Source organism: Mesoplodon densirostris, chromosome 12 (assembly GCF_025265405.1).
Source record: "Mesoplodon densirostris isolate mMesDen1 chromosome 12, mMesDen1 primary haplotype, whole genome shotgun sequence".
NCBI lineage: Eukaryota > Metazoa > Chordata > Mammalia > Artiodactyla > Ziphiidae > Mesoplodon > Mesoplodon densirostris.
The window spans coordinates 54018532-54043312 of NC_082672.1; the positions used below are offsets into that span (position 1 = coordinate 54018532).

Sequence of the window (24781 nt, forward strand, 5' to 3'; positions counted from 1 at the left end):
TACATGTCTTTGGCATCAAATTCAATGCTTTTTTTTCTCTTACATCATGTTATTTCCCAGGCCTAGGTTATTACCTAAAAAAAAATGGAAATGGAAATAATGCTTAAAGAAAAGTATGTATGGGCTCTTTATCTGAAAGGAGCTGGATGGCAATACAGAGATACTGTTGAAGGCTTCGGCATGTGTGGTGACTGATAAACACTAAATGACATATGACATAGCATGGTCTAAATTATTTTGCAAACTTTTAAGTAACCAGTATAGCAGGTCCGTTCTGTAAAGTGGAGAATAAACACAGCACAAGGCCTTCAAGGAGGCAGAGCCTGGGGAGGGGGCTCTGGTCAGGGCTAGAAACCAGGACACAGTTTCAGGGGAAGATTTCTAAGTAAAAAAGTACCCCTAAGGCTGACCTCTATAGCTGGGAAAGGAGAATTCAAGACTTACAGGAACAGGTACCAATTAACATTTGGCCGGAAGGTAAAAAACCTCAGGAAAATGCCAAGGATTTCATCAGGATAAACTTGTACAAGAATGTCAAGTTCCAGAGCACCAGATGGCATTTTCTGAGGTACTCAGTATTATAAACAGAGATTCTGATACAGGCATTTCCTCAGAGACAGAGGAAAAGTCATCGCAGATTTTTATTTGAGGACAGATGTGGCACCAAAGGAAGCTATACACGCATGCCTGTGCCTTGTGGAGACATGGAGTGGTAAACCGGCCAAGGAGGCTGATTCCTTTCTTCTGCCTGGATTTGTTTTCTTTGGTCTCCTTGAGGCTTACTGGTAATAGCCAAGCTCAAAAGCATAAACTTTTGGTATCTCTTTTAGGAAACACACTTTTCATGTTTCTTTCTGGAAACCATCCCTTTATGAGACTGGAAACTCTGCGATCGTTTTGTCTCTCAGAGGACAGAAGGTTAAGATTTTCTCTTGGCTAATGGGTGACATCAGTGGAAAGCTGTGGAAGAAAGCATTAGAGAAATTTATTTTCATTCTTGTTAGTAAATAGGCAATATTTTTGAAGGTACTCGAAGTAGGGCATTTGTTTCTCTACTTTATACACAAAAGTCTCCTGTATTTGTGTCCCTTCCCCCACGCATTTCCTTTGCCTCTGCCTTTCCACCCCACCCCCTCAGCCTGCCTGAGCCAGGAACATCTTCTTACATCTTCTTTGTTCCCTTCCTAACTTCCACCTCTCGTATTCTTCCATATGCTTCAAATAAAAGCCCATTGTCCATCTGACAAGTCACTTTGCTTTCATATTCCTCCTTATGAGTCACATCCCCTGGAAGTCCATCTTCCTTTTGGAGTGTCTTTCTTTCTGAACCACTTCAGATCCTGAAACGATGAAGGGAATCGCAACAATGCCCTATTTTCCTGACTTCGTCACGTAAACGCTCTCAGAAAACTTCCTCCTAGAGATTTCGCATCCTTTTCCTTTTATGATGTCTTTGGAGGGACTGTTATACGTCGGAAAGGCAGGGATGCTTTGGGATTTTTGCTTTGTGCACTTCCTAACGTGCTTGTTGGATTCTTTCGTGTCACTGAGGATATGACTGTGGTAGCTGTGATAGAAAAAAGTGAGAATGTTGTTGACCATTTATTTATAAAAGGCAATGAAAAGTTCAGAGGAGCCCATCATATTTCAGAACACACACACAGTGAGAAAGATCTAGACCAAGCTGTCTTCCATGGAGGGGAGACAGACTCTGCTGCAGACGGGACCATCTTCCACTGGCCATGGGGAGGGGCGGGGCAGCAGGAGGCAGACAAAAGACAGGTCTAGGTTTGAAGCCCAGCTTCACCACTTACTAACAAGTTGACCTCTCAAAGCCTCAGACTCCTCTTCTGTTAAATGGGGATAACTAATATCTAACTAACTCGTGACCTTGCTGTGAGGTTTCAGTGAGACAGTGCAAGTGAGTTATTCCACATGGTGACTGCTATAAGGTAAATGTTCAACAAATGAGAACTGTGGTTAGTAGATGCCAAGAGGGGCATCTAGAGAGTATGTGGATGTTTCAGGAGGCAGACAGCAGCACACAATCCAACACAAAATAGCAGTCATTGGGGCTTCCCTGGTGGCGCAGTGGTTGAGATTCCGCCTGCCGATGCAGGGGACGCGGGTTCATGCCCCGGTCCGGGAGGATCCCACATGCCGCGGAGCGGCTGGACCCGTGAGCCATGGCCACTGAGCCTGCACGTCCAGAGCCTGTGCTTCGCAATGGGAGAGGCCACAGCAGGGAGAGCCCTGCGTACCGCAAAGAAAAAAAAATAGCTGTCATTAAAAACAGATGAAGGAGCTTCTCCGTTCTCTGGGAAGACAACCACCCAGCTCAGAGGAACTTGGGGAACTGCAGGTTACTGGGGGTGGCTTGGGCTCAGAACCTGAGTCAGGGATCTGCAGGTGGGGATCTTACAAGCAGGTCTTACAAAGCAGAAGCTCATACATCGAAATCAAGAGTCAAGATCTTGGCTGGACGAACCTTGGGGATGCTTCCATTCTGAGTTCCCCTTCAACTCCTTAGGCCCCTCCCACCTCAGATCAGGATTGATTTCAAGACCAGGGAGGCTAGGAGTCCACTGAGTAGCATCTTTTCTTAAGAAGTCTGATGAGACACTCTATTTCTTTTCCTCACGTGGTAAATGCTCAAACATAGAATTATCATAAAGTGAATCATCGAAAGAGAGCAATTTGAATTTTTTCCAAGACAGCTGTGTCCGAAAAGACTCTTTCCTCCGACGAAAGTTCTCAGGTTTCAATATTTCATTCTACCCAAGTTCCAGAACTTTCTTTCCTTTATCTTGTTTGCCTGAGCTGTCGTTCTGCAAGTTCTCCCAGCGGATCTGTGTGCTGGTGTTACCCCTGGCCCAGAAGAGTTTTAGGCTGCTCCCTTACATTATCTTTAGATTTAATTCATTCACATTCTTTCTGATACAGAAACATAAAGATGAGAAACGAATATAATTTGTCCCCTTGAGTGTACTTACTTTTTATTAATGTGACAGACAAACATAATATTTTAAAAATACATATATCTAGTATACCAAGCTTTTCAGAGCTTAGATTTGGTTACAAATAAGTGAACACTAAGCCTTAGATATTTATTTTTCTTTTTACGTTGATATGTGTATAGGTAAATCAAAAGAACATTTCTTTGAACTGTTATACCCTGGAATATACACTGACTTATTGTGAGTTAATACACTAATCGGAGGTGTTGTGAAGAAGATCTCTTTTGTCATATAGATTCTGTATTCGATGAGTGTGTCCTGAAACCTACACAAATTTTCTTTTCCTGAGTGTTCTGAATCTTGCAGCAGTCACTCAGTCTGTTAGTGGTTGTTATTGTTGTTTTATACTGTAATGCCCAAAGACTATTTCCTACTAGGCCCTCCCTGCACACATTGGTCACTCAATAAATACTGTGGAGAGACTGACAAAACCTGAACTGTATATCCACAATGATTTACTTTTTATTTTGTATGTACTTACTGGCAATATTTGGGGGAATTGTCAAGGTGACTTTTCCCTCTAAAGGAGAAATAGCTGTTGCTTGAAAACCAGACAAATCCAAGAAACAGGCAGAGGGTAGGTTTGGACAGGGAAGGAGTGAGGGATGATGCTGGGCAAAGAGGCTTAGGTGTCTCTCCGTAAGGATACATATTGATTAGAGTGGAGGAGTAGTCCTGGCACTTTACAGCTGTCATTGCAACCATAGAGCAGAAAGTTTGTTTTCAGGAAGTGACTAGTGGAATTTCCCAACTGCAGACAGATAATCTGTTAGGTGGGGCATGTGGAGAGTTACTAATTGCCTCTGGGTTATGACAGAGAATGTCCATAAGTCATGCCATTCTTCTGAAGGGAGCAGGCCATGGTGGGGGATTTGCGTTCCTGAACAAGGCTGGAGGAGTCCAGTGGTACCTCCGAAAGAAACTTTAATCCTTAAAAACCCACAGCCCTGTAGTGCTGGACTAAACGGAGAAATAAATGATTCAAAGAGTACAATTCAAAAACAGGTCAACAGCATCTGTAATAATGGAAAGAAGAGAAGGCTCCTTCTAGCATATCTTTATCACCATCTATTTCTTATGTCTCTCCTTTTCATGCTTGGTAGTAAAGGTGAGCAAATCTTAAACCCTTGTGTTAAAAAACAAAATTCAATTGAATAAATTCGGAGATCTAATTGGCTTTATTCACTAATGGGGCAGCATCCCATCTAGCAAATAGGAAGGTGCTCAGAGGACCTCAACAAAATGGAAGGCAGAAAGGGGGTGGGACATGGAAGTGGGAAAAAAAAAAAAAGATTATTTCAGGTAAGATTACCTTCCTTTAGAAGAAGCGAAGGGATCTATCATGCAGATTACCTCACCAGTGTTGATCAGGAAATTCCAGATTGATTGGTTTAAAATTCCACTCCTAGGAGAGGCTGAAATTGCAGTTAGGTTAGGTACTACATTTTGGTTTGCTGACCTGAGACTTAGCACAAGTGACTCCACTTTGAGCCTGTTCTTTCTTTTTTTAACCCTTGGTATACTCTCTTTGTTGAGTGGGAAGTGAAATAGGCTGTAAATTCTTTTTCACTTCCACATATTTGGAGAAAGGGCTGCATTTAGAGAACTTGCTGCTGGAGCTCCAGCGCCCCCAAAGTCTGTGGCATCAGATGCTGGGGCTCCCCAGGGCCTCTGCCTGTGGTGCTAACACCAGGAACTACACTGCACCTCAGGAGAACCTATGGGGAGCCCTCTCATTGGAAGAAAGGCCTCCCAGTATGGGCTGGGAGGAGTGTTTAAAATACCAAAATGCTGAAGTAGATACCATCAAATGATGTACTTTCTGAAGGAGAGAAGAAAATAAAATAGAAAGGAAAAAATCTTCTTCTCCAAATAAAACCATAATTAAAACTGCTTTGGAGGCGTCAGGTTTTCATTCCACTGCCATTTTCCCCAATCTGTTTTATTTGTACAAGTCAAAGGGGAAGAAATCCATCCATAGAAGAAGCTTCACAGAGCAAAAAGATGTGTTATGGTTCCACTACCCAATAAATTCCCCACAGGCACCTAAAACTGCATTTGGAATCTCAATGGCATGGAACGCAGAGATCTTTGAATATTGATCTCTAGCTCCTAAGTATATCAGGTCCTCCAACATTTCCTCCCAGGTTAATCTTCTTAGTGGACCCCATTCTCCCCATGGCACTGAATTGTCATCTGATCCTTTCTGTCCCGTGGAAATGAGAGGAATTTCCATCAAAGGAGGAATTATTTTATTCGAGAGCAGAGACCTAAAATAAGACTTTCTGGGGAACCCATTTATGTGGATAGGAAGCCTCCTAGAATTCTGACCTTGCTCTCTGGCTCTAAAGCTTCCCTCTTGGCAGTTTTCTAGGCAGGCTTCCTGACTGTTCCTTTTGACCCCAGCGAGGTCAGGCCAGCATGTGTTTAAGTGAAACCCTGTACTTTCCCTACCGAGTAGCCCAACATAATTTACTATTTCATGTTTTGCTCCTGAGTTTGCCTCACCTCTTCTTTCTTCTTTCTTCCATTATCTCCAATCCCTTAACCTGTATTCTTGATACCCCAGGCTTCCCATCTCTCCCCTAAACATCCCCTCTCCATTCCATGCCATCATTACAACTCTGTGTATAAGTGTAACTCAGTAGCCAATGATAACGAACTACTTAAGCCTTCTCCCCTCGGTTTCCCCATAAGACAACTGAACTGAAGAATGTCCTGGGCTTTACAAGAACCAGGAATCCTGAACCTACCTCCTTCAAAAATGTTAATACTAGATTGAACCAAAGAATGGGAAGAAAAAGGATCAGTCTGTCTAGCTGAGACAACAGATATCCATGCAGCCCCTGCCACCCATTGAGGAGATTAAATATACCTACTTTTTAAAAATCTCAAGCTATCTGACCATGTGGCATACAGGTATTTTACAAGATATATGAGAACCCCTATGTCCTCAAGTTTTATACCATAGAAAAAATCCTCAGTGTCTTCCAAGCTAAACCAAGGAAACTGAGTTTACTTGATTTGCCTCTGTTAGTCTCATCTGTTCAATCAAGTTCATCTCTGTGCTGTTATATATACGGAGTGAGGGGCTTTATGGCATCTCCCCTCTATTTAGTGATGCATTCTGTCTCCTATATGCATAACACTTTTACTTCATTTATGACCCTTGATTTGAAACTTTCCATTCTCTGGATAGGATAGAAAAAATAATTGGGCAAATCTTGGCCAGTCTTACAAAAATCCACAGATGCTTCTTTGAATAAAACAGTTCAAAACTAGAGGCCAATATCACTGATTAACGTAGATGCAAAAATCCTCAACAAAATACTAGCAAACAGAATCCAACAGCACATTAAAAGGATCATACACCATGATCAAGTGGAGTTTATTCCAGGAATGCAAGGATTCTTCAATATATGCAAATCAATCAACATGATACACCATATAAACAAATTGAAGGAGAAAAACCATATGATCAACTCAATAGATGCAGAGAAAGCTTTTGACAAAATTCAACACCCATTTATGATAAAAACCCTGCAGAAAGTAGGCATAGAGGGAACTTTCCTCAACATAATAAAGGCCATATATGACAAACCCACAGTCAACATCATCCTCAATGGTGAAAAACTGAAACCATTTCCACTAAGATCAGGAACAAGAGAAGGTTTCCCACTCTCACCAATATTATTCAACATAGCTTTGGAAGTGTTAGCCAAAGCAATCAGAGAAGAAAAAGAAATAAAAGGAATCCAAATCAGAAAAGAAGTAAAGCTGTCACTGTTTGCAGATGACATGATACTATACATAGAGAATCCTAAAGATGCTACCAGAAAACTACTAGAGCTAATCAATGAATTTGGTAAAGTAACAGGATACAGAATTAATGCACAGAAATCTCTTGCATTCCTATACACTAATGATGAAAAATCTGAAAGTGAAATTAATAAAACACTCCCATTTACCATTGCAACAAAACGAATAAAATATCTAGGAATAAACCTACCTAAGGAGACAAAAGAACCGTATGCAGAAAATTATAAGCCACTGATGAAAGAGATTAAAGATGATACAAATAGATGGAGAGATATACCATGTTCTTGGATTAGAAGAATCAACATTGTGATAATGACTCTACTACCCAAAGCAATCTACAGATTCAATGCAATCCCTATCAAACTACCACTGGTATTTTTCAGAGAACTAGAACAAAAACTTTCACAATTTGTATGGAAACACAAAAGACCCCGAATAGCCAAAGCAATCTTGAGAACGAGAAATGGAGCTGGAGGAATCAGGCTCCCTGACTTCAGACTATACTACAAAGCTACAGTAATCAAGACAGTATGGTACTGGCACAAAAACAGACATATAGATCAATGGAACAGGATAGAAAGCCCAGAAATAAACCCACGCACGTATGGTCACCTTATCTTTGATAAAGGAGGCAAGAATATACAGTGGAGAAAAGACAGCCTCTTCAATAAATGGTCCTGGGAAAACTGGACAGCTACATATAAAAGGATGAAGTTCGAACACTCCCTAACACCATACACAAAAATAAACTCAAAATGGATTAAAGACCTAAATGTAAGGCCAGACACTATCAAACTCTTAGAGGAAAACATAGGCAGAACACTCTATGACATAAATCACAGCAAGATCCTTTTTGACCCACCTCCTAGAGAAATGGAAATAAAAACAAAAATAAACAAATGGGACCTAATGAAACTTCAAAGCTTTTGCACAGCAAAGGAAACCATAAACAAGATGAAAAGACAACCCTCAGAATGGGAGAAAATATTTGCAAATGAAGCACCTGACAAAGGATTAATCTCCAAGATTTACAAGCAGCTCATGCAGCTCAATAACAAAAAAACAACCCAATCCAAAAATGGGCAGAAGACCTAAATAGACATTTCTCCAAAGAAGATATACAGATTGCCAACAAACACATGAAAGCATGCGCAACATCATTATTCATTAGAGAAATGCAAATCAAAACTACAATGAGATATCATCTCAAACTGGTCAGAATGGCCATCATAAAAAAATCTAGAAACAATAAATGCTGGAGAGGGTGTGGAGAAAAGGGAACCCTCTTGCACTGTTGGTGGGAATGTAAATTGATACAGCCACTATGGAGAACAGTATGGAGGTTCCTTAAAAAACTAAAAATGGAAATACCATACAACCCAGCAATCCCACTACTGGGCATATACCCTGAGAAAACCATAATTCAAAAAGAGTCATGTACCAAAATGTTCCTTGCAGCTCTATTTACAATAGCCAGGACATGGAAGCAACCTAAGTGTCCATCATCGGATGAATGGATAAAGAAGATGTGGCGCACATATACAATGGAATATTACTCAGCCATAAAAAGAAACGAAATTGAGATATTTGTAGTGAGGTGGATGGACCTAGAGTCTGTCATGCAGAGTGAAGTAAGTTAGAAAGAGAAAAACAAATACCGTATGCTAACACATATATATGGAATCTAAGAAAAAAAAAAGAAGAAGGTCATGAAGAACCTAGGGGTAAGACGGGAATAAAGATACAGACCTACTAGAGAATGGACTTGAGGATATGGGGAGGGGGAAGGGTAAGCTGTGAGAAAGTGAGAGAGTGGCATGGACATAGATACACTACCAAATGTAAAATAGATAGCTAGTGGGAAGCAGTGCATAGCACAGGGAGAACAGCTCAGTGGTTTGTGACCACCTAGAGGGCTGAGATAGGAAGGGTGGGAGGGAGGGAGATGCAAGAGGGAAGAGATATGGGGACATATGTATATGTATAACAGATTCACTTTGTTATAAAGCAGAAAGTAACACACCATTGTAAAGCAATTATGCTCCAATAAAGATGTTTAAAAAAAGGGGGGGCTTTCCACTCTAACTTTCATCTAACAGATGAGGTGGCTGGGGGGCAAGGAGGAAGCGGATCACTGGCTACAATCAAGTTTTGATCCCAGCTCTCACCCAAGCCCCACCCACAAACACCGTCTAAAGCAGGACCGTTTGTCAGCGCTTCAGTCATGAGCACTGTAATTAAGATTCCACAGTTCACGTCTGGTGTCAAACGGTGGAGTTTTTTTGTTTTCTGTTCTTTTAAACTTAGTTTTGTTTTGTTTTTTTGGCTGCGTTGGGGCTTCGTTGCTGCGCGCGGGCTTTCTCTAGTTGTGGCGAGCGGGGGCTACTCTCTGTTGCAGTGCACAGGCTTCTCATTGCGGTGGCTTCTCTTGTGGCTCGCGGGCTCTAGAGCGCGTGGACTCAGTAGTTGTGGTGCACGGGCTTAGTTGCTCCGCAGCATGTGGGATCTTCCCGGACTAGGGCTTAAACCTGTGTCCCCTGCATTGGCAGGCGGATTCTTAACCACTGCGCCCCCAGGAAAGGCCCTCAAACTCTGGTTTTAATGGAAATAATTTATATGGCATCTTCTCTGTGACGAAGCATAGGGCCATTTGGACTCTCGCCTCGGAACACTGGTCTGAGCACAGGTCCGTGCTGCAGGTTGGAAAGCTTGCAACAGACCCCACTGAGATGGATGCTACAGATGTCACCCAGAACCTGTAGCAGCGAAGAACTTCGGCACGTCAGGAAAGAAAGTGAAGAGGAATGTTTTCCCTTCTGCCGTTTCTCTAACAACTGTGGCAAACCTGAAAATGTGGCTCCAGTCCTTTTCAGAACTATTATTTTCTTTACAGCAAAGTTCTAAAAACTCGGTTTCTTTTGATTTCTGCCCCCCGGCAGGAAAATGACACATTTGGGGCCAAGGCATTAAAGCAGGGTCTCTTGGGAGAAGGGAGAGGGCTATTGCTTTCCAGCCCACAAACAGTTGCAGGTGCAAAAAATGTGCACACGAAAAGGGAGGTCTGCTAGAGGCCCCTTTTAAACTGCAGCCTTTTAAGTTCAATAAATCTCTTTGCTCTTCCCTTTGTGGGCCGTGTGCTTCCCTCCCAGGATCAAATGCACATCCCAGTCCTCAATGTGGCCTCCAGAAGGAAGCTTCATGTTTGTTGTGAAGTTTTCCGTAATTACATAATCGGTGAAGTCGGTGAGTTCGTATTGAGAAGGTTGAAAAATTCAAGCCTGGGGATTACGGTAACATAATTAGATGGCTTCCTGTAAGAGCCAAGTGATTTTTCCCTGGGCCGGACTGTGATTGGCTGCCCTCAGAGGCTTTCCTCTTGATCAGTGAATCACAGTTGGGTGGACACTTCTGTTGGCCAACACTCCAAGGTGTTTTCACGGGGTTTGTTGGTGGTGTGGGTGAACTCTGCGTTGATTTGATTAAGAAGGCAGGAGCCAGGAAAACAGCGGGCTGTGGTTTCTTGAATGCCTTTGCATCTGTGTGTGACAGAGCCAGTGCTTAGCTTGTCTGGGCTGTGGTACCTTGACTCATCCAGCAGTGTCTAGAAGCCTGGATTCCTTGCCTCTTGGGGTTTTAGGGTCAGGAAGAAAGAGAATTTTGAAAGGAAAGACCACAGCTGAGTTTTAGGTGTGTAAGAGCATTTGGTACCTGATATGCATCATTTCTTGTGAATTTTTTCCAAGTCAGCTGGATGTTGACGATTATATATTAAAAACCAAACAGAACCAGAAATAGCCTTTTATTTTCCCACAGTGTCAGTCTGTCAGAATCTGCTCTCCCAGTACCTAGCAGTCCTCTGAAATGATTATTCACGTGCTCTCTAAACCCTAACCCCTCTCTCTGGTGTTCAGTTATTGTGTGTATTTGCTATTTTAGCTCTGTCCTGACAGGTGCAGAGACTAGGAATTGTTTAAAAGCACAGGCCAAGATGTGATAGCAGCTGATTGTTTTCTAAAGGAAACCCCTACATCGTTACCTTGCTATTTAGCTGGTTTCCATGGAAACATCAACTGTCTGTCAGTGGTCTCAACCCAAAGGAGTAGCTATGAGATAAGAAAAGATGACTATGAGGGAAATCTCTCCCTTTATTTTGTTCTGTAATAAAGAGCTAGACAGTCAGATTCTATACTTGATGCCAGAATTTAACATCTTATTTTAAAAAATACAGATGGAAACACAGGTGAGTCTCAGGTGGAAAGAGAATACATTTAACTTTCAGGAGCATCAGGACTGGTTCAATTGCCGATGACTATATTCATCAGGCACAAAATCCTTCTCCGAGCAGATACTGATCAGAGTTTGGATCCTCAAGTAAAAATTTTGCAGAGGTCTCTCTTCATTCTATTGCACTGAGAGATTCTCTGACTCTGCCCTCTAGACCTTTCATTTCTGCTGCCATCCTACTACTCATTCATTCTGCCAAGTTTGCTCTCAGAGTAATTCTAACTACATAAGTTTATACAGGGAAGCATAATCCCTCTTTTGCTATGTTCCCCAAGAGAATAAATAACATAAATGTATTTCTTAAATACTGAAAGAATCTCTTTGAAAGCAAACTGAGCCTTGTGCCTTTTTGAGAGGTAACTCCTTATTAGACATCTTACTTCTTGAATAACAGCTGTTCTTGATTTTGTCTTTGCCAAATTTGAACTCCAAAGAATAAAATGGTTAATGATGTCTATATATATATATTTGCCCTTCTGCCTTATAAAATGAAAGATAAAAATTAGATTTGTTTGGAATTTTCCAAATTTTAATGATCACAAAATGATTGCAAGCGTCCTCGTATCAATCAAATGTATGATAAAAGAAACAGAAACTTGACAAATCAAACAAGAAGTTTAGCATTCTGGATTATGTTTAAGTAAAATGTGTTGCTGTAAATATGATCCATGTTTGAAAGAGATATACTCATGCTCATGCACAAAAACTAGGATAATAATTGTCAATAGGATAATGAGAGAAAAATACTTTTTTTCTAGAGGTTTAAATGTCCTTGTCAACTAGTGACATTTTTTATAATACACTTTATGAGTTAAATTAATGATTTGCCGGTGTCCTCACTGTCCATAATATAATCTTACTCCCAGGGTAATCAGTGACCAAATTTCTATAAAACTGATTATGTATAAAATTTCAATAGAGGGCTTCCCTGGTGGCCCAGTTGTTGGGAGTCCGCCTGCCGATGCAGGGGACATGGGTTCGTTCCCCGGTCCGGGAAGATCCCACATGCTGCGGAGCGGCTGGACCCGTGAGCCATGGCCGCTGAGCCTGCGCGTCCGGAGCCTGTGCTCTGCAACGGGAGAGGCCACAACAGTGAGAGGCCCGCGTACCGCCAAAAAAAAAAAAAAAACTTCAATAGAAGAGGAAAACCTCCTTTTTAATATTGTTATATAATAATATATAATTATATAAAATCATATCATAATTTTTATTGTAAAAATTAACCAGAATAATTTAATCTTATTTTATCTATCCATTATCTATGGCTATGTAACAAGTTATCCCCAAACTTGCTGGCTTAAAACAACAAACATTTATTATCTCATAGTTTCTGTGGTTCAGGAATCTGAGCTTTGCTGGATACTTCTGGCTCAAGGCCTCTCACAAGGCTACAATCAAGGTGTTGACTGGAGCCCCCAACTGGGGGAGGATCTCCTCTGAGTTCACTCACTGGCAGAATTCAGCTCCTTGTGGACTTGCTGGCTCTTGGCCAGAGACATCATTTCCTTGCTAAGTGGGCCTCTCTATATTGGGCAGCTTACAACAAAGCAGCTGGCTTCCCTCTGCATAAGCCAGTAAGAGAGTGAGAGAGGCAAGTAAGATGGGAGCCATGTGCTTTTGTATCCTAATCTTGGAAACAGTATCCCATCTCTTTTGTTATAGTTTATAACTTAGAAGCAAGTCACTAGATACAGTCTGTGCTCAAAGGGAAAAAATTACATAATGACATGATTATCAGGAATCAGAGATCACTAGGAGCCATCTTGAAGGTCAACTACCATACTTATCATCCACAGGGATTCCTGCTTCTTCCTTACAATTACCCAAAGGCTCCGGTGATAATCAGAAATTGAGTCTTCTGGAAGGAATAGTACAAAATCTCAGTAAAGAGCAGTACTTTAGCTTTTTGCTGGTTCAAGAGTCTAAATTGTTAGTAGACACTCCTGTCTAATGGTCGTGGTACTTCTAAAACCATTGCCCTGGACAATTAGCAGATGTGGGACTAATCTTACAGACACTGGCAAAGATAACCCATCCGTGTCCAAATTAAATGAAAAGGCCATTTGAAATTAGCTATCTATTGTACTCATGGTCTGTCTTGATATTAGTTATCTATTGCTATAAAACACATTGCCCCAAACTTAAGGACTTAAAACAAACAAACATGTATTTCCTTTAGCACAGAGTTCTGTGGGTCAAGAATTTGGGCGTGGCTTGGCCAGGATGTTCTGGTTGGTGTCTCTCATGCGGTTGCAGTCAAGGTGTCAGCTAAGGCTATAGGACTAAAGGCTTGACTGGAGGATCCACTTCCAAGGTGGCCACTCCTATGACTGGCAAGTTAATGTCAGCTGTTGGCAGGAGGTGTCAGTTCCTCACTGCATGGGCCTCCACAGGGCTGCTTGAGTGTCTTCATGACATGGCAGCTGGCTTTCCCCAGAGAGAGAAATCCAGATTGATTATGGGACATATGAAATATGTTTCAAATTTGAGTAATGATCCTTGTCTTAGTGTTTGTCCATGTTGCAGGCAAAATACGTATGATTGCCAGAGTATTAGGTTCTGCTACACAGGACCTACCTCGTCAAATGATTCAAAAAATATTCAGCTCCCAAAAAATGTCAAAAAAATTCCCAGGAAACTGTGATATCTGATCACCAGTTGCCAAACCACAGTGCAAATTTGTTGGACCTAAGCCCATCTCCTGCCCTCTGAATCTCTTAGATGTTCCACAGAATTGCCATTACACAGACCTCAGACAGGAGGAAGAGTTGTATAAAAGGATTGATTATACTTGGCAGAACTTCAAGAAGGAGTGCAAATATGATCAAATTACCAAAAAGTCCTGGGAGATTGTATCCATAAGACAAACAAAATAAACCCAATGCTGAAGGGCTCAACAAAAGACTTGGAGCTCACATTGGTAGAGAGACTCGGTTTGTCAGGACAGGCAGAGTGGCTTTTAGGGGGTGGAGAATTAGGGCTCCCAGGTATGGCTATCTGTAAGAGTCCAGCTCTACAGCAGCAAGAGTCTCTGACAAACCTTGATGGGACCTTGATTTGTTAAAATATCATCCAGAGACCACTGGCACACACCTGTAGTAAAAGAAAAAAAAAAAAAAAGGTTGATTTAGCCTGCAGCAAAAGACAATGCAAAGCAGAAGAGTGAGTCAAATACAGTACAAACCAGGGAGTGAGTCCAAAGTTGGGGAGATTAGGGTAAGGTTTTTGTAGGACCTGGGAGCTGGAATTAGTCACAAGATGGTCTTGGCATGGATTATTCAGAATCTGTAAACCAGGCAAGTTGCTGGAACAGTCAGTGGTCTCAGTTTTAGAACATATGACCTTTTCGGAGTTATTGTTACATCATTCTATGGTTCTATCTTGGAACATATGCATTTAAACAAAGAGATATACAGTTTTGAACTTAAGTCATTTACCTGTTTTACTAGTCATAGTGCAGACCATTTTGTAAGCTATGGTTTCTGTTTCAACTCTCATCCTCAATCTATATAAGGGAATCTGAACTAGCCCCTTCCCACGCCTTCATGTTCCATGAGGAAGCCTCTAGCCAAGGTGTATTTGATGAAAAAAATCCCTTTCCTCTACTGGTGCTGTTTCTTTTTCCCAGCAAGACTCACCCCCAAGCTTGAGGGGAAAGGAAGAGCTCAAAACTGGATCATTTCTATCATTGTCTTTGCACACAGTGTTTTCTCTAATTATAATTCCACTGCAAAATTCTACTCTTTAATACCCAGCTCAAAATTGCATCCTTTAAAAAGTATTTTCCAGTGTCTCTTCCTTCTCTCTTCCCCATCTTCAGCTCCCACCCCTGACTTGGAGGATAAAATTATGCTCCCTATGTGTTCCTGGTGCTTAGTAGTCCGCTTGGTACACAGTAGATGCTTAGTATATATCTTTGAACTGTGTTGGTAATATCTAATTAATTTGGCAGTAGATATTATTAAAATACTTTGATATTACTGTTACTTCAGCTCTTTCTAAGTTCTCTCCTCTCTGATTTCCTATTGCACAGTTTGGCATTGCTGTTCTCTGACAGTTTCAAACATATTAGTTTTGTTTGTCTTTTATTCCAGTTATTAATAAATTGTGAGCTCTTAGGGATAGGGACAATTTCTTTTACTGGGTCGGCACCCTCCACCCCACTCCCATGCCCCTTCAGACTTAAGATGATTCTCATACTTCCTAAATATTTGTTGGTTTTGAGCCTATTTTGAGATATTAGCTTATATTTTCTCCTATATTTTCCCTACTCTTCATTTTATCCCATTCGAGAAGGCAGTTGGCCCAAACTTCATGGCCTCAGGGAAGAGTTGAGGCCAGGTGTGAAGCATGAGTAGAGCATCAGCCACTGTGCTTTTTCCCCAAAGGCCTAAACACTCAGCTGAATGGAGAAAGTTTGGAGAGGGAAATAAAGAATGGGATTCCCAGGTACAGACAGAGCAAGTGGAGAAAGCAGGCAATTGTCAGGTCCCCCTTCCACTGCCTCCAGCTTCAAAAACAAATAATAATAATGACGTGATGGAGAATGTGGAGAGGAGAGAGAGACAGTTCTGGGGGTCCAGGAAAGGGGTGGACTCAGGTCCTGCCTGCAAGGCACAGTTCCAAAGTAGTGGCAAACCTTCAAAGAGGAATGGATAGAGAGCGATGGCGGGTGTGACTGTGAGAGACCCTGCGGTGGCTGGTTCTCTCCATTCGGTGTTTGTGGGGAACATTCCATATGAGGCTACTGAAGAGCAATTAAAGGACATCTTTTCTGAGGTTGGGCCTGTTGTTAGTTTCAGGTTGGTATATGATAGGGAGACAGGAAAGCCAAAAGGTTGTGGCTTCTGTGAATACCAAGGCCAGGAGACAGCACTTAGGGCCATGCAAAACCTAAATGGGTGTGCATTCAGTGGGAGAGCACTTCGAGTGGACAATGCTGCCAGCAAAAAGAGCAAAGAAGAGCTGAAGAGCCCTGGCACTGGTGCCTCTGTCATTGAGTCACCTTATGGGGCGACCATCAGTCCTGAGGATGCCCCTGAGTCCGTTAGCAAAGCAGTTGCCAGTCTTCCACCAGAGCAGATGTTTGAGCTGATGAAACAAATGAAGCTCTGTGTCCAGAATAGTCCTCGGGAAGCACGGAACATGTTGCTTCAGAACCCTCAACTGGCTTATGCTTTGCTACAAGCCCAGGTAGTGATGAGAAGTGTGGATCCAGAAATTGCCTTGAAAATTCTGCATCGCCAGACACATATCCCAACACTGATTGCAGGCAACCCTCAGACAGTCCACAGCGCTGGACCTGGCTCAGGATCCAGTGTGTCAATAAACCAACAGAATCCTCGGGCCCCTCAGGCCCAGTCTTTGAGTGGAATGCATGTCAATGGCGCACCTCCTCTGATGCAAGCTTCTCTGCAGGCTGAAGTTGCAGCACCAGGGCAGATACCAGCGACCGTAACAGGACCTGGCCCTGGTTCCTTAGCGCCTGGAGGAGGAATGCAGGCCCAGGTTGGAATGCCAGGCAGTGGACCAGTGTCCATGGAGTGGGGACAAGTGCCGATGCAAGACCCCAGAGCAGCTATGCAGCGTGGGCCCTTGCCTGCCACCTGCCAACGTCCCAACTCCTCGAGGTCTGTTGGGAAACGCTCCAAATGACCCACGCAGAGGCACTTTGCTTTCTGTAACTGGAGAGGTAGAGCCTAGAGGTTACCTGGGACCACCTTATCAGGGTCCGCCCATGCACCATGTCCCTGGCCCTGACAGCTGTGGCCCACCCCCACATGAGATGAGGGGAGAGCCATTAGCTGAGCCCAGACCTCTAATGGCAGAGTCAAGAAGACCCATGCTAGATCAGAGGGGTCCACCATTGGATGGCAGAGGTGGAAGAGATCCCCGAGGCATAGATGCACGAGGGATGGAGGCACGAGCCATGGAGGCAAGAGGATTAGATGTTAGAGGATTGGAAGCCCACGCGATGGAGGCCCGTGCAATGGAGGCCCGTGCAGTGGAAGTCAGAGGGATTGAGGCCAGAAGCATGGATACAAGGGGGCCAGTCCCAGGCCCTAGAGGCCCTATACCTAGTGGAATCCAGGTCCCAGTCCAATTAATATGGGGGCAGTTGGCCCCCAGGGATCCAGACATGTCCCAGTCATGCAAGAAGTGAGCATTCAGGGTGGAGGCCAGCCTGGTGGCTTTAGTCCTGGCCAGAACCAAGTCACAACCAAGCTTCCTCCTGAGCAGAGGCAGAGTATCCTGATCTTCAAGGAACAAATACAGATGTCTACTGGAGCGCCTTAAAATGTTTTCAAAACTACCTGGTGACACATCTGGAAATTAATTCCGTAACTGGGTTGAAGTGTTGCAAAAAGATGATTTCTACATCCTACCCTTTGAATGACTCAAATTGGTGCCACGTGGGCGACTCCCATCACCTTCTCTCAGAACAAAATCAGTTCATTCTGTTGTCTTAGTTTATATGTTTTCTGTGACGTGAAATAAACTTTGAACACAATTTTAGTATATTGTAGATTGATATACATGACTTTTTGCTTTTAGAAGGCTGAACACCAAGGGTGAAACCTTACATGTGTTCTACCCTTACTGCAGTATTGTACTTTTTTATTTAACATCTTTATTGGAGTATAATTGCTTTACAATGGTGTGTTACTTTCTGCTTTATAACAAAGTGAATCTGTTATACATATACATATATCCCCATATCTCTTCCCTCTTCCATCTCCCTCCCTACCACCCTCCCTATCCCACCCCTCTAGGTGGTCACAAAGCACTGAGCTGATCTCTCTGTGCTATGCAGCTGCTTCCCACTAGCTATCTATTTTATATTTGATAGAGTATATATGTCCATGCCACTCTCTCACTTTCTGCCAGATTACCCTTCCCCCTCCCCATATCCTCAAGTCCATTCTCTAGTAGGTCTGCATCTTTATTCCCATCTTGCTCCTAGGTTCTTCATGAACATTTTTTTTTGGATTCCATATCTATGTGTTAGCATACAGTATTTGTTTTTCTCTTTCTGACTTACTTCACTCTGTATGACAGACTCTAGGTCCATCCACCTCACTACAAATAACTCAATTTTGTTTCTTTTTACAGCCGAGTAATATTCCATTGTATATATGTGCCACATCTTCTTTATCCATTCATCTGTTAATGGACACTTGGGTTGCTTCCGTGTTCTGGCTTTTGTAAATAGAGCTGCAATGAACATTTTGGTACATGACTCTTTAGAATTATGGCTTTCTCAGGGTATATGCCCAGTAGTGGGATTGCTGGGTTGTATGGTAGTTCTATTTTTAGTTTCTTAAGGAACCTCCATACTGTTCTCCATAGTGGCTGTATCAATTTACATTCCCACCAACAGTGTAAGAGGGTTCCCTTTTCTCCACACCCTCTCCAGCATTTATTGTTTCTAGATTTTTTGATGATGGCCATTCTGACCAGTGTAAGATGATATCTCATTGTAGTTTTGATTTGCATTTCTCTAATGATTAATGATGTTGAGCACTCTTTCATGCCTTTGTTGGTAAGCTGTATAACTTCTTCAGAGAAATGTCTATTTAGGTCTTCTGCCCATTTTTGGGTTAAGTTGTTTGTTTTTTTGATATTGAGCTGCATGAGCTGCTTGTAAATCTTGGAGATTAATCCTTTGTCAGGTGCTTCATTTGCAAATATTTTTTCCCATTCTGAGGGTTGTCTTTTGGTCTTGTTTATGGTTTCCTTTGCTGTGAAAAAGCTTTGAAGTTTCATTAGGTCCCATTTGTTTATTTTTGTTTTTATTTCCATTTCTCTAGGAGGTGGGTCAAAAAGGATCTTGCTGTGATTTATGTCATAGAGTGTTCTGCCTATGTTTTCCTCTAAGAGTTTGATAGTGTCTGGCCTTACCTTTAGGTCTTTAATCCATTTTTGTTTATTTTTGTGGATGGTGTTAGGGAGTGTTCTAATTTCATCCTTTTATATGTAGCTGTCCAGTTTTCCCAGGACCACTTATTGAAGAGGCTGTCTTTTCTCCACTGTATATTCTTGCCTCCTTTGTCAAAGATAAAGTGACCATATGTGCATGGGTTTATCTCTGAGCTTTCTATCCTGTTGCACTGATCAATATTTCTGTTTTTGTGCCAGTACCATACTGTCTTGATTATTGTAGCTTTGTAATATAGTCTGAAGTCAGGGAGCCTGATTCCTCCAGCTCCATTTTTCTTTCTCAAGATTGCTTTGGCTATTCGGGCTCTTTTGTGTTTCCCTAAAATTTGTGAAATATTTTGTTCCAGTTCTGTGAAAAATGCCAGTGGTAGTTTGATAGGGATTGCATTGAATCTGTAGATTGCTTTGGGAAGTATAGTCCTTTTCACAGTGTTGATTCTTCCAATCCAAGAACATGGTATATCTCTCCATCTATTTGTATCATCTTTAATTTCTTTCATCACTGTCTTATAATTTTTGCATACAGGTCTTTTGTCTCCTTAGATAGGTTTATTCCTAGATATTTTATTCTTTTTGTTGCAGTGGTAAGTGGGAGTGTTTTCTTAATTTCACTTTCAGATTTTTCATCATTAGTGTATAGGAATGCAAGAGATTTCTGTGCATTAATTTTGTATCCTGCTACTTTACCGAATTCATTGATTAGCTCTAGTAGTTTTCTGGTAGGATCTTTAGGATTCTCTATGTATAGTTACATGTCATCTGCAAACAGTGACAGCTTTACTTCTTCTTTTCCCGTTTGGATTCCTTTTATTTCATTTTCTTCTCTGATTGCTGTGGCTAAAGCTTCCAAAACTATGTTGAATAATACTGGTGAGAGTGGACAACCTTGTCTTGTTCCTGATCTTAGAGGAAACGGTTTCAGTTTTTCACCATTGAGAATGATGTTGGCTATAGGTTTGTCATATATGGCCTTTATTATGTTGAGGAAAGGTCCCTCTATGCCTAGTTTCTGCAGGGTTTTTATCATAAATGGGTGTTGAATTTTGTCGAAAGCTTTCTCTGCATCTATTGAGATGATCATATGGTTTTTCTCCTTCAATTTGTTAATATGGTGTATCACATTGATTGATCTGCATATATTGAAGAATCCTTGCATTCCTGGATTAAACCCCCCTTGATCATAGTGTACGATCCTTTTAATGTGCTGTTGGATTCTGGTTGCTAGTATTTTGTTGAGGAAGTTTGCATCTATGTTCATCAGTGATATTGGCCTGTAGTTTTCTTTCTTTGTGACATCTTTGCCTGGTTTTGGTATCAGGGTGATGGTGGCCTCGTAGAATGAGTTTGGGTGTGTTCCTGCCTCTGCTACACTTTGGAAGAGTTTGAGAAGGATAGGTGTTAGCTCTTCTCTAAATGTTTGATAGCATTTGCCTCTGAAGCCATCTGGTCCTGGGCTTTTGTTTGTTGGACGATTTTTAATCACAGTTTCAATTTCAGTGCTTGTGATTGGTCTGTTTATATTTTCTGTTTCTTCTTGGTTCAGTCTCAGAAGGTTGTGCATTCCTAAGAATTTGTCCAATTCTTCCAGGTTGTCCACTTTATTAGCATAGAGTTGCTTGTAGTAATCTCTCATGATCCTTTGTATTTCTGCACTGTCAGTTGTTACTTCTCCTTTTTCATTTCTAATTCTTTTGATTTGAGTCTTCTCCCTTTTTTTCTTGATGCATCTGGCTAATTGTTTATCAATTTTGTTTATCTTCTCAAAGAACCAGCTTTTAGTTTTATTGATCTTTGCTATCGTTTCCTTCCATTTCTTTTTCATTTGTTTCTGATCTGATGTTTATGATTTCTTTCCTTCTGTTAACTTTGGGGTTTTTTCCTTCTTCTTTCTCTAATTGATTTAGGTGTAAGGTTAGGTTGTTTATTTGAGATGTTTCTTGTTTCTTAAGGTAAGATTGTATTGCTATAAACTTCCCTCTCAGAACTGCTTTTGCTGCATCCCATAGGCTTTGGGTCGTCATGTTTCCATTGCCATTTGTTTCCAAGTATTTTTTGATTTCCTCTTGGATTTCTTCAGTGATCTCTTGCTTATTAAGTTGTGCATTGTTTAGCCTCCATGTGTTTGTGTTTTTTACAGAGTTTTTCCTGTAATTGATATCTAGTCTCATAGCATTGTGGTCGGAAAACATACTTGATACGATTTCAATTTTCTTAAATTTACCAAGGCTTGATTTGTGACCCAAGATATGATCTATCCTGGAGAATGCTCCATGAGGACTTGAGAAGAAAGTATATTCTGTTGTTTTGGGGTGTACTGCCCTATACATGTCAGTTAAGTCCATCTTGTTTACTGTATCATTTAAAGCTTGTGTTTCCTTATTTATTTTCATTTTGGATCATCTGTCCATTGGTGAAAGTGGGGTTTTAAAGTCCCTTACTATGATTGTGTTACTGTCGATTTCCACTTTTATGGCTGTTAGCATTTGCCTTATGTATTGAGGTGCTCCTATATTGGGTGTATAAACATTTCCAATTGTTATATCTTCTTCTTGGATTAATCTCTTGATCATTATGTAGTGTCCTTCTTTGTGTCTTGTAATAGTCTTTATTTTAAAGTCTATTTTGTCTGATATGACAATTGCTACTCCAGCCTTCTTTTGATTTCCATTTGCATGGAATATCTTTTTCCATCCCCTCACTTTCAGTCTGTATGTGTCCCTAGGTCTGAAGTGGGTCTCTTGTAAACAGCATATATACGGGTCTTGTTTTTGTATCCATTCAGCCAGTCTATGTATTTTGGTTGGAGCCTTTAATCCATTTACATTTAAGGTAATTATCAACATGTATGTTCCCATTACCATTTTCTTAATTGTTTTGGGTTTGTTATTGTAGGTCTTTTCCTTCTCTTGTGTTTCCTTCCTAGAGAAGTTCCTTTAGTATCTGTTGTAAAGCTGGGTTGGTGGTGCTTCATTCTCTTAGCTTTTGCTTGTCTGTAAAGCTTTTAATTTCTCCATCAAATCTGAATGAGATCCTTTCTGGGTAGACTAATCTTGGTTGTAGGTTTTTCCCCTTCATCACTTTAAATATGTCCTGCCACTCCCTTCTGGCTTGCAGAGTTTCTGCTGAAAGATAAGCTGTTAACCTTATGAGGATCACTTGTATGTTATTTGTTGTTTTTCCCTTGCTGCTTTTAATATTTTTTCTTTGTAGTTAATTTTTGTTTGTTTGTTTGTTTGTTTGTTTGTTTTTTTGCTGTACGCGGACCTCTCACTGCTGTGGCCTCTCCCGTTGCGGAGCACAGGCTCCGGACACACAGGCTCCGCGGCCATGGCTCGCGGGCCCAGCCGCTCCGCGGCACGTGGGATCCTCCGGGATCGGGGCACGAACCCGTGTCCCCTGCATCGGCAGGCGGACTCTCAACAACTGCGCCACCAGGGAAGCCCCTGTAGTTAATTTTTGATAGTTTGATTAATATGTGTCTTGGCATGTTTCTCCTTGGATTTATCCTGAATGGGACTCTCTGTGCTTCCTGGGCTTGATCAACTATTTACTTTCCCATATTAGGGAAATTTTCAACTATAATCTCTTCAAATATTTTCTCAGTCCCTTTCTTTTTCTCTTCTTCTTCTGGGACACCTATAATTTGAATGTTGGTGCATTTAATGTTGTCCCAGAGGTCTCTAAGACTGTCCTCAGTTCTTTTTTTCTTTGTTCTGCTCTGCAGTAGTTATTTCCACTACTTTATCTTCCAGGTCACTTATTCATTCTTCTGCCTCAGTTATTCTGCTATGGATCCCTTCTGGAGTATTTTTAATTTCATTTATTGTGTTATTCATCACAGTTTGTTTGCTCTTTAGTTCTTCTAGGTCCTTGTTAAATGTTTCTTGTATTTTCTCCATTCTATTTCCATGATTTTGGATCATCTTTACTATCATTATTCTGAATTCTTTCTCAGGTAGACTGCCTATTTCCTCTTCATTTGTTAGGTCTGGTGGGTTTTTACCTTGCTCCTTCATCTGCTGTTGTTTCTCTCTTTTCTCATTTTGCTTAACTTACTGTGTTTGGGGTCTCCTTTTTGCAGGCTGCATGTTTGTATTTCCTGTTGTTTTTGGTGCCTGTTCCCAGTGGCTAAGGTTGGTTCAGTGAGTTGTGTATGCTTCCTGGTGGAGGGGACTAGTGCCTGTGTTCTGGTGGATGAAGCTAGATCTTGTCTTTCTGGTGGGCAGGTCCACGTCTGGTGGTGTGTTTTGGGGTGTCTGTGGCCTTATTATGATTTTAGGCAGCCTCTCTGCTAATGGATGGGGTTGTGTTCCTGTGTTGCTAGTTGTGTGGCATAGGGTGCAAACACTGGATCTTGCTGGTCGTTGAGTCCAGCTGGGTCTTAGCATTGAGACAGAGATCTCTGGGAGATTTTCGCTGTTGGATATTACGTGGAACTGGGAGGTCTCTTGTGAACCAATGTCCTGAACTTGGCTCTCCCACCTCAGAGGCACTGCCCTGACACCTGGCTGGAGTACCAAGAGCCTGTCATCCACACGGCTCAGAAGAGAAGGGAGAAAAGAAAGAAAGAAGAAGATAAGATAAAATAAAATAAAATAAAGTTATTAAAATAAAAAATAATTATTAAAAAAATTTTAAGTAATAAAAAAAGAAAAGAAAGAAAGAAGAGAGCAACCAAACCAAAAAAACAAATCCACCAATGATAACAAGTGCTAAAAACGTCACTTAAAAAAAAAAAAAACAGGGCTTCCCTGATGGCGCAGTGGTTGAGAGTCCGCCTGCCAATGCAGGGGACACGGGTTCGTGCCCCGGTCCGGGAGGATCCCACATGCCGCGGAGCGGCTGGGCCCGTGAGCCATGGCCGCTGAGCCTGCGCGTCCGGAGCCTGTGCTCTGCAACAGGAGAGGCCACAACAGTGAGAGGCCCACATACCGCAAAAAAAAAAAAAAAAAAAAAAAAAAAACGGACAGACAGAACCCTAGGACAAATGGTAAAAGCAAAGCTATACAGAGAAAATCACACACAGAAGCATACACATACACACTCACAAAAAGAGAAAAAGGGGAAAAAAATATATATATATATCATTGCTTCCAAGTTTTACCACCTCAATTTGGGATGATTCGTTGTCTATTCAGGTATTCCACAGATGCAGGGTACATCAAGTTCATTGTGGAGATTTAATCCGCTGCTCCTGAGGCTGCTGGGAGAAATTTCCCTTTCTCTTCTTTGTTCGCACAGCTCCTGGGTTTCAGCTTTGGATTTGGCCCTGCCTCTGCGTGTAGGTCCCGCTCAGACAGGACGGGGTTAAAGGAGCAGCTGCTTCGGGGGCTCTGGCTCACTCTGGCCGAGGGGAGGGAGGGGTCCGGAGTGCGGGGCGAGCCTACGGCAGCAGAGGCCAGCATGACGTTGCACCAGCCTGAGGCGCGCCGTGCGTTCTCCCGGGGAAGTTGTCCCTGGATCCCGGGACCCTGGCAGTGGTGGGCTGCAAAGGCTCCCGGGAGGGGAGGTGTGGAGAGTGACCTGTGCTCGCACACAGGCTTCTTGGTGGCGGCAGCAGCAGCCTTAGCGTCCCATGCCGGTCTCTGGGGTCCACGCTGATAGCCGCGGCTCCCGCCCGTCTCCGGAGCTCGTTAAAGCAGCGCTCTTAATCCCCTCTCCTCGCGCACCAGGAAACAAAGAGGCAAGAAAAAGTCTCTTGCCTCTTCGGCAGCTCCAGA

At 42.1% G+C, this 24781-nt stretch overlaps 1 protein-coding gene across 1 annotated transcript; it reads left to right on the plus strand.

The window, feature by feature from the left end:
* Positions 1–15785: 15785 nt before the first annotated feature.
* On the plus strand, positions 15786–17417 carry LOC132500206 (cleavage stimulation factor subunit 2-like). The gene is given in 3 exon segments (XM_060115147.1): positions 15786–16718; positions 16720–17206; positions 17209–17417. Coding segments are annotated over 3 exon segments (1629 nt in total).
* The last annotated feature ends 7364 nt before the right edge of the window (positions 17418–24781 follow it).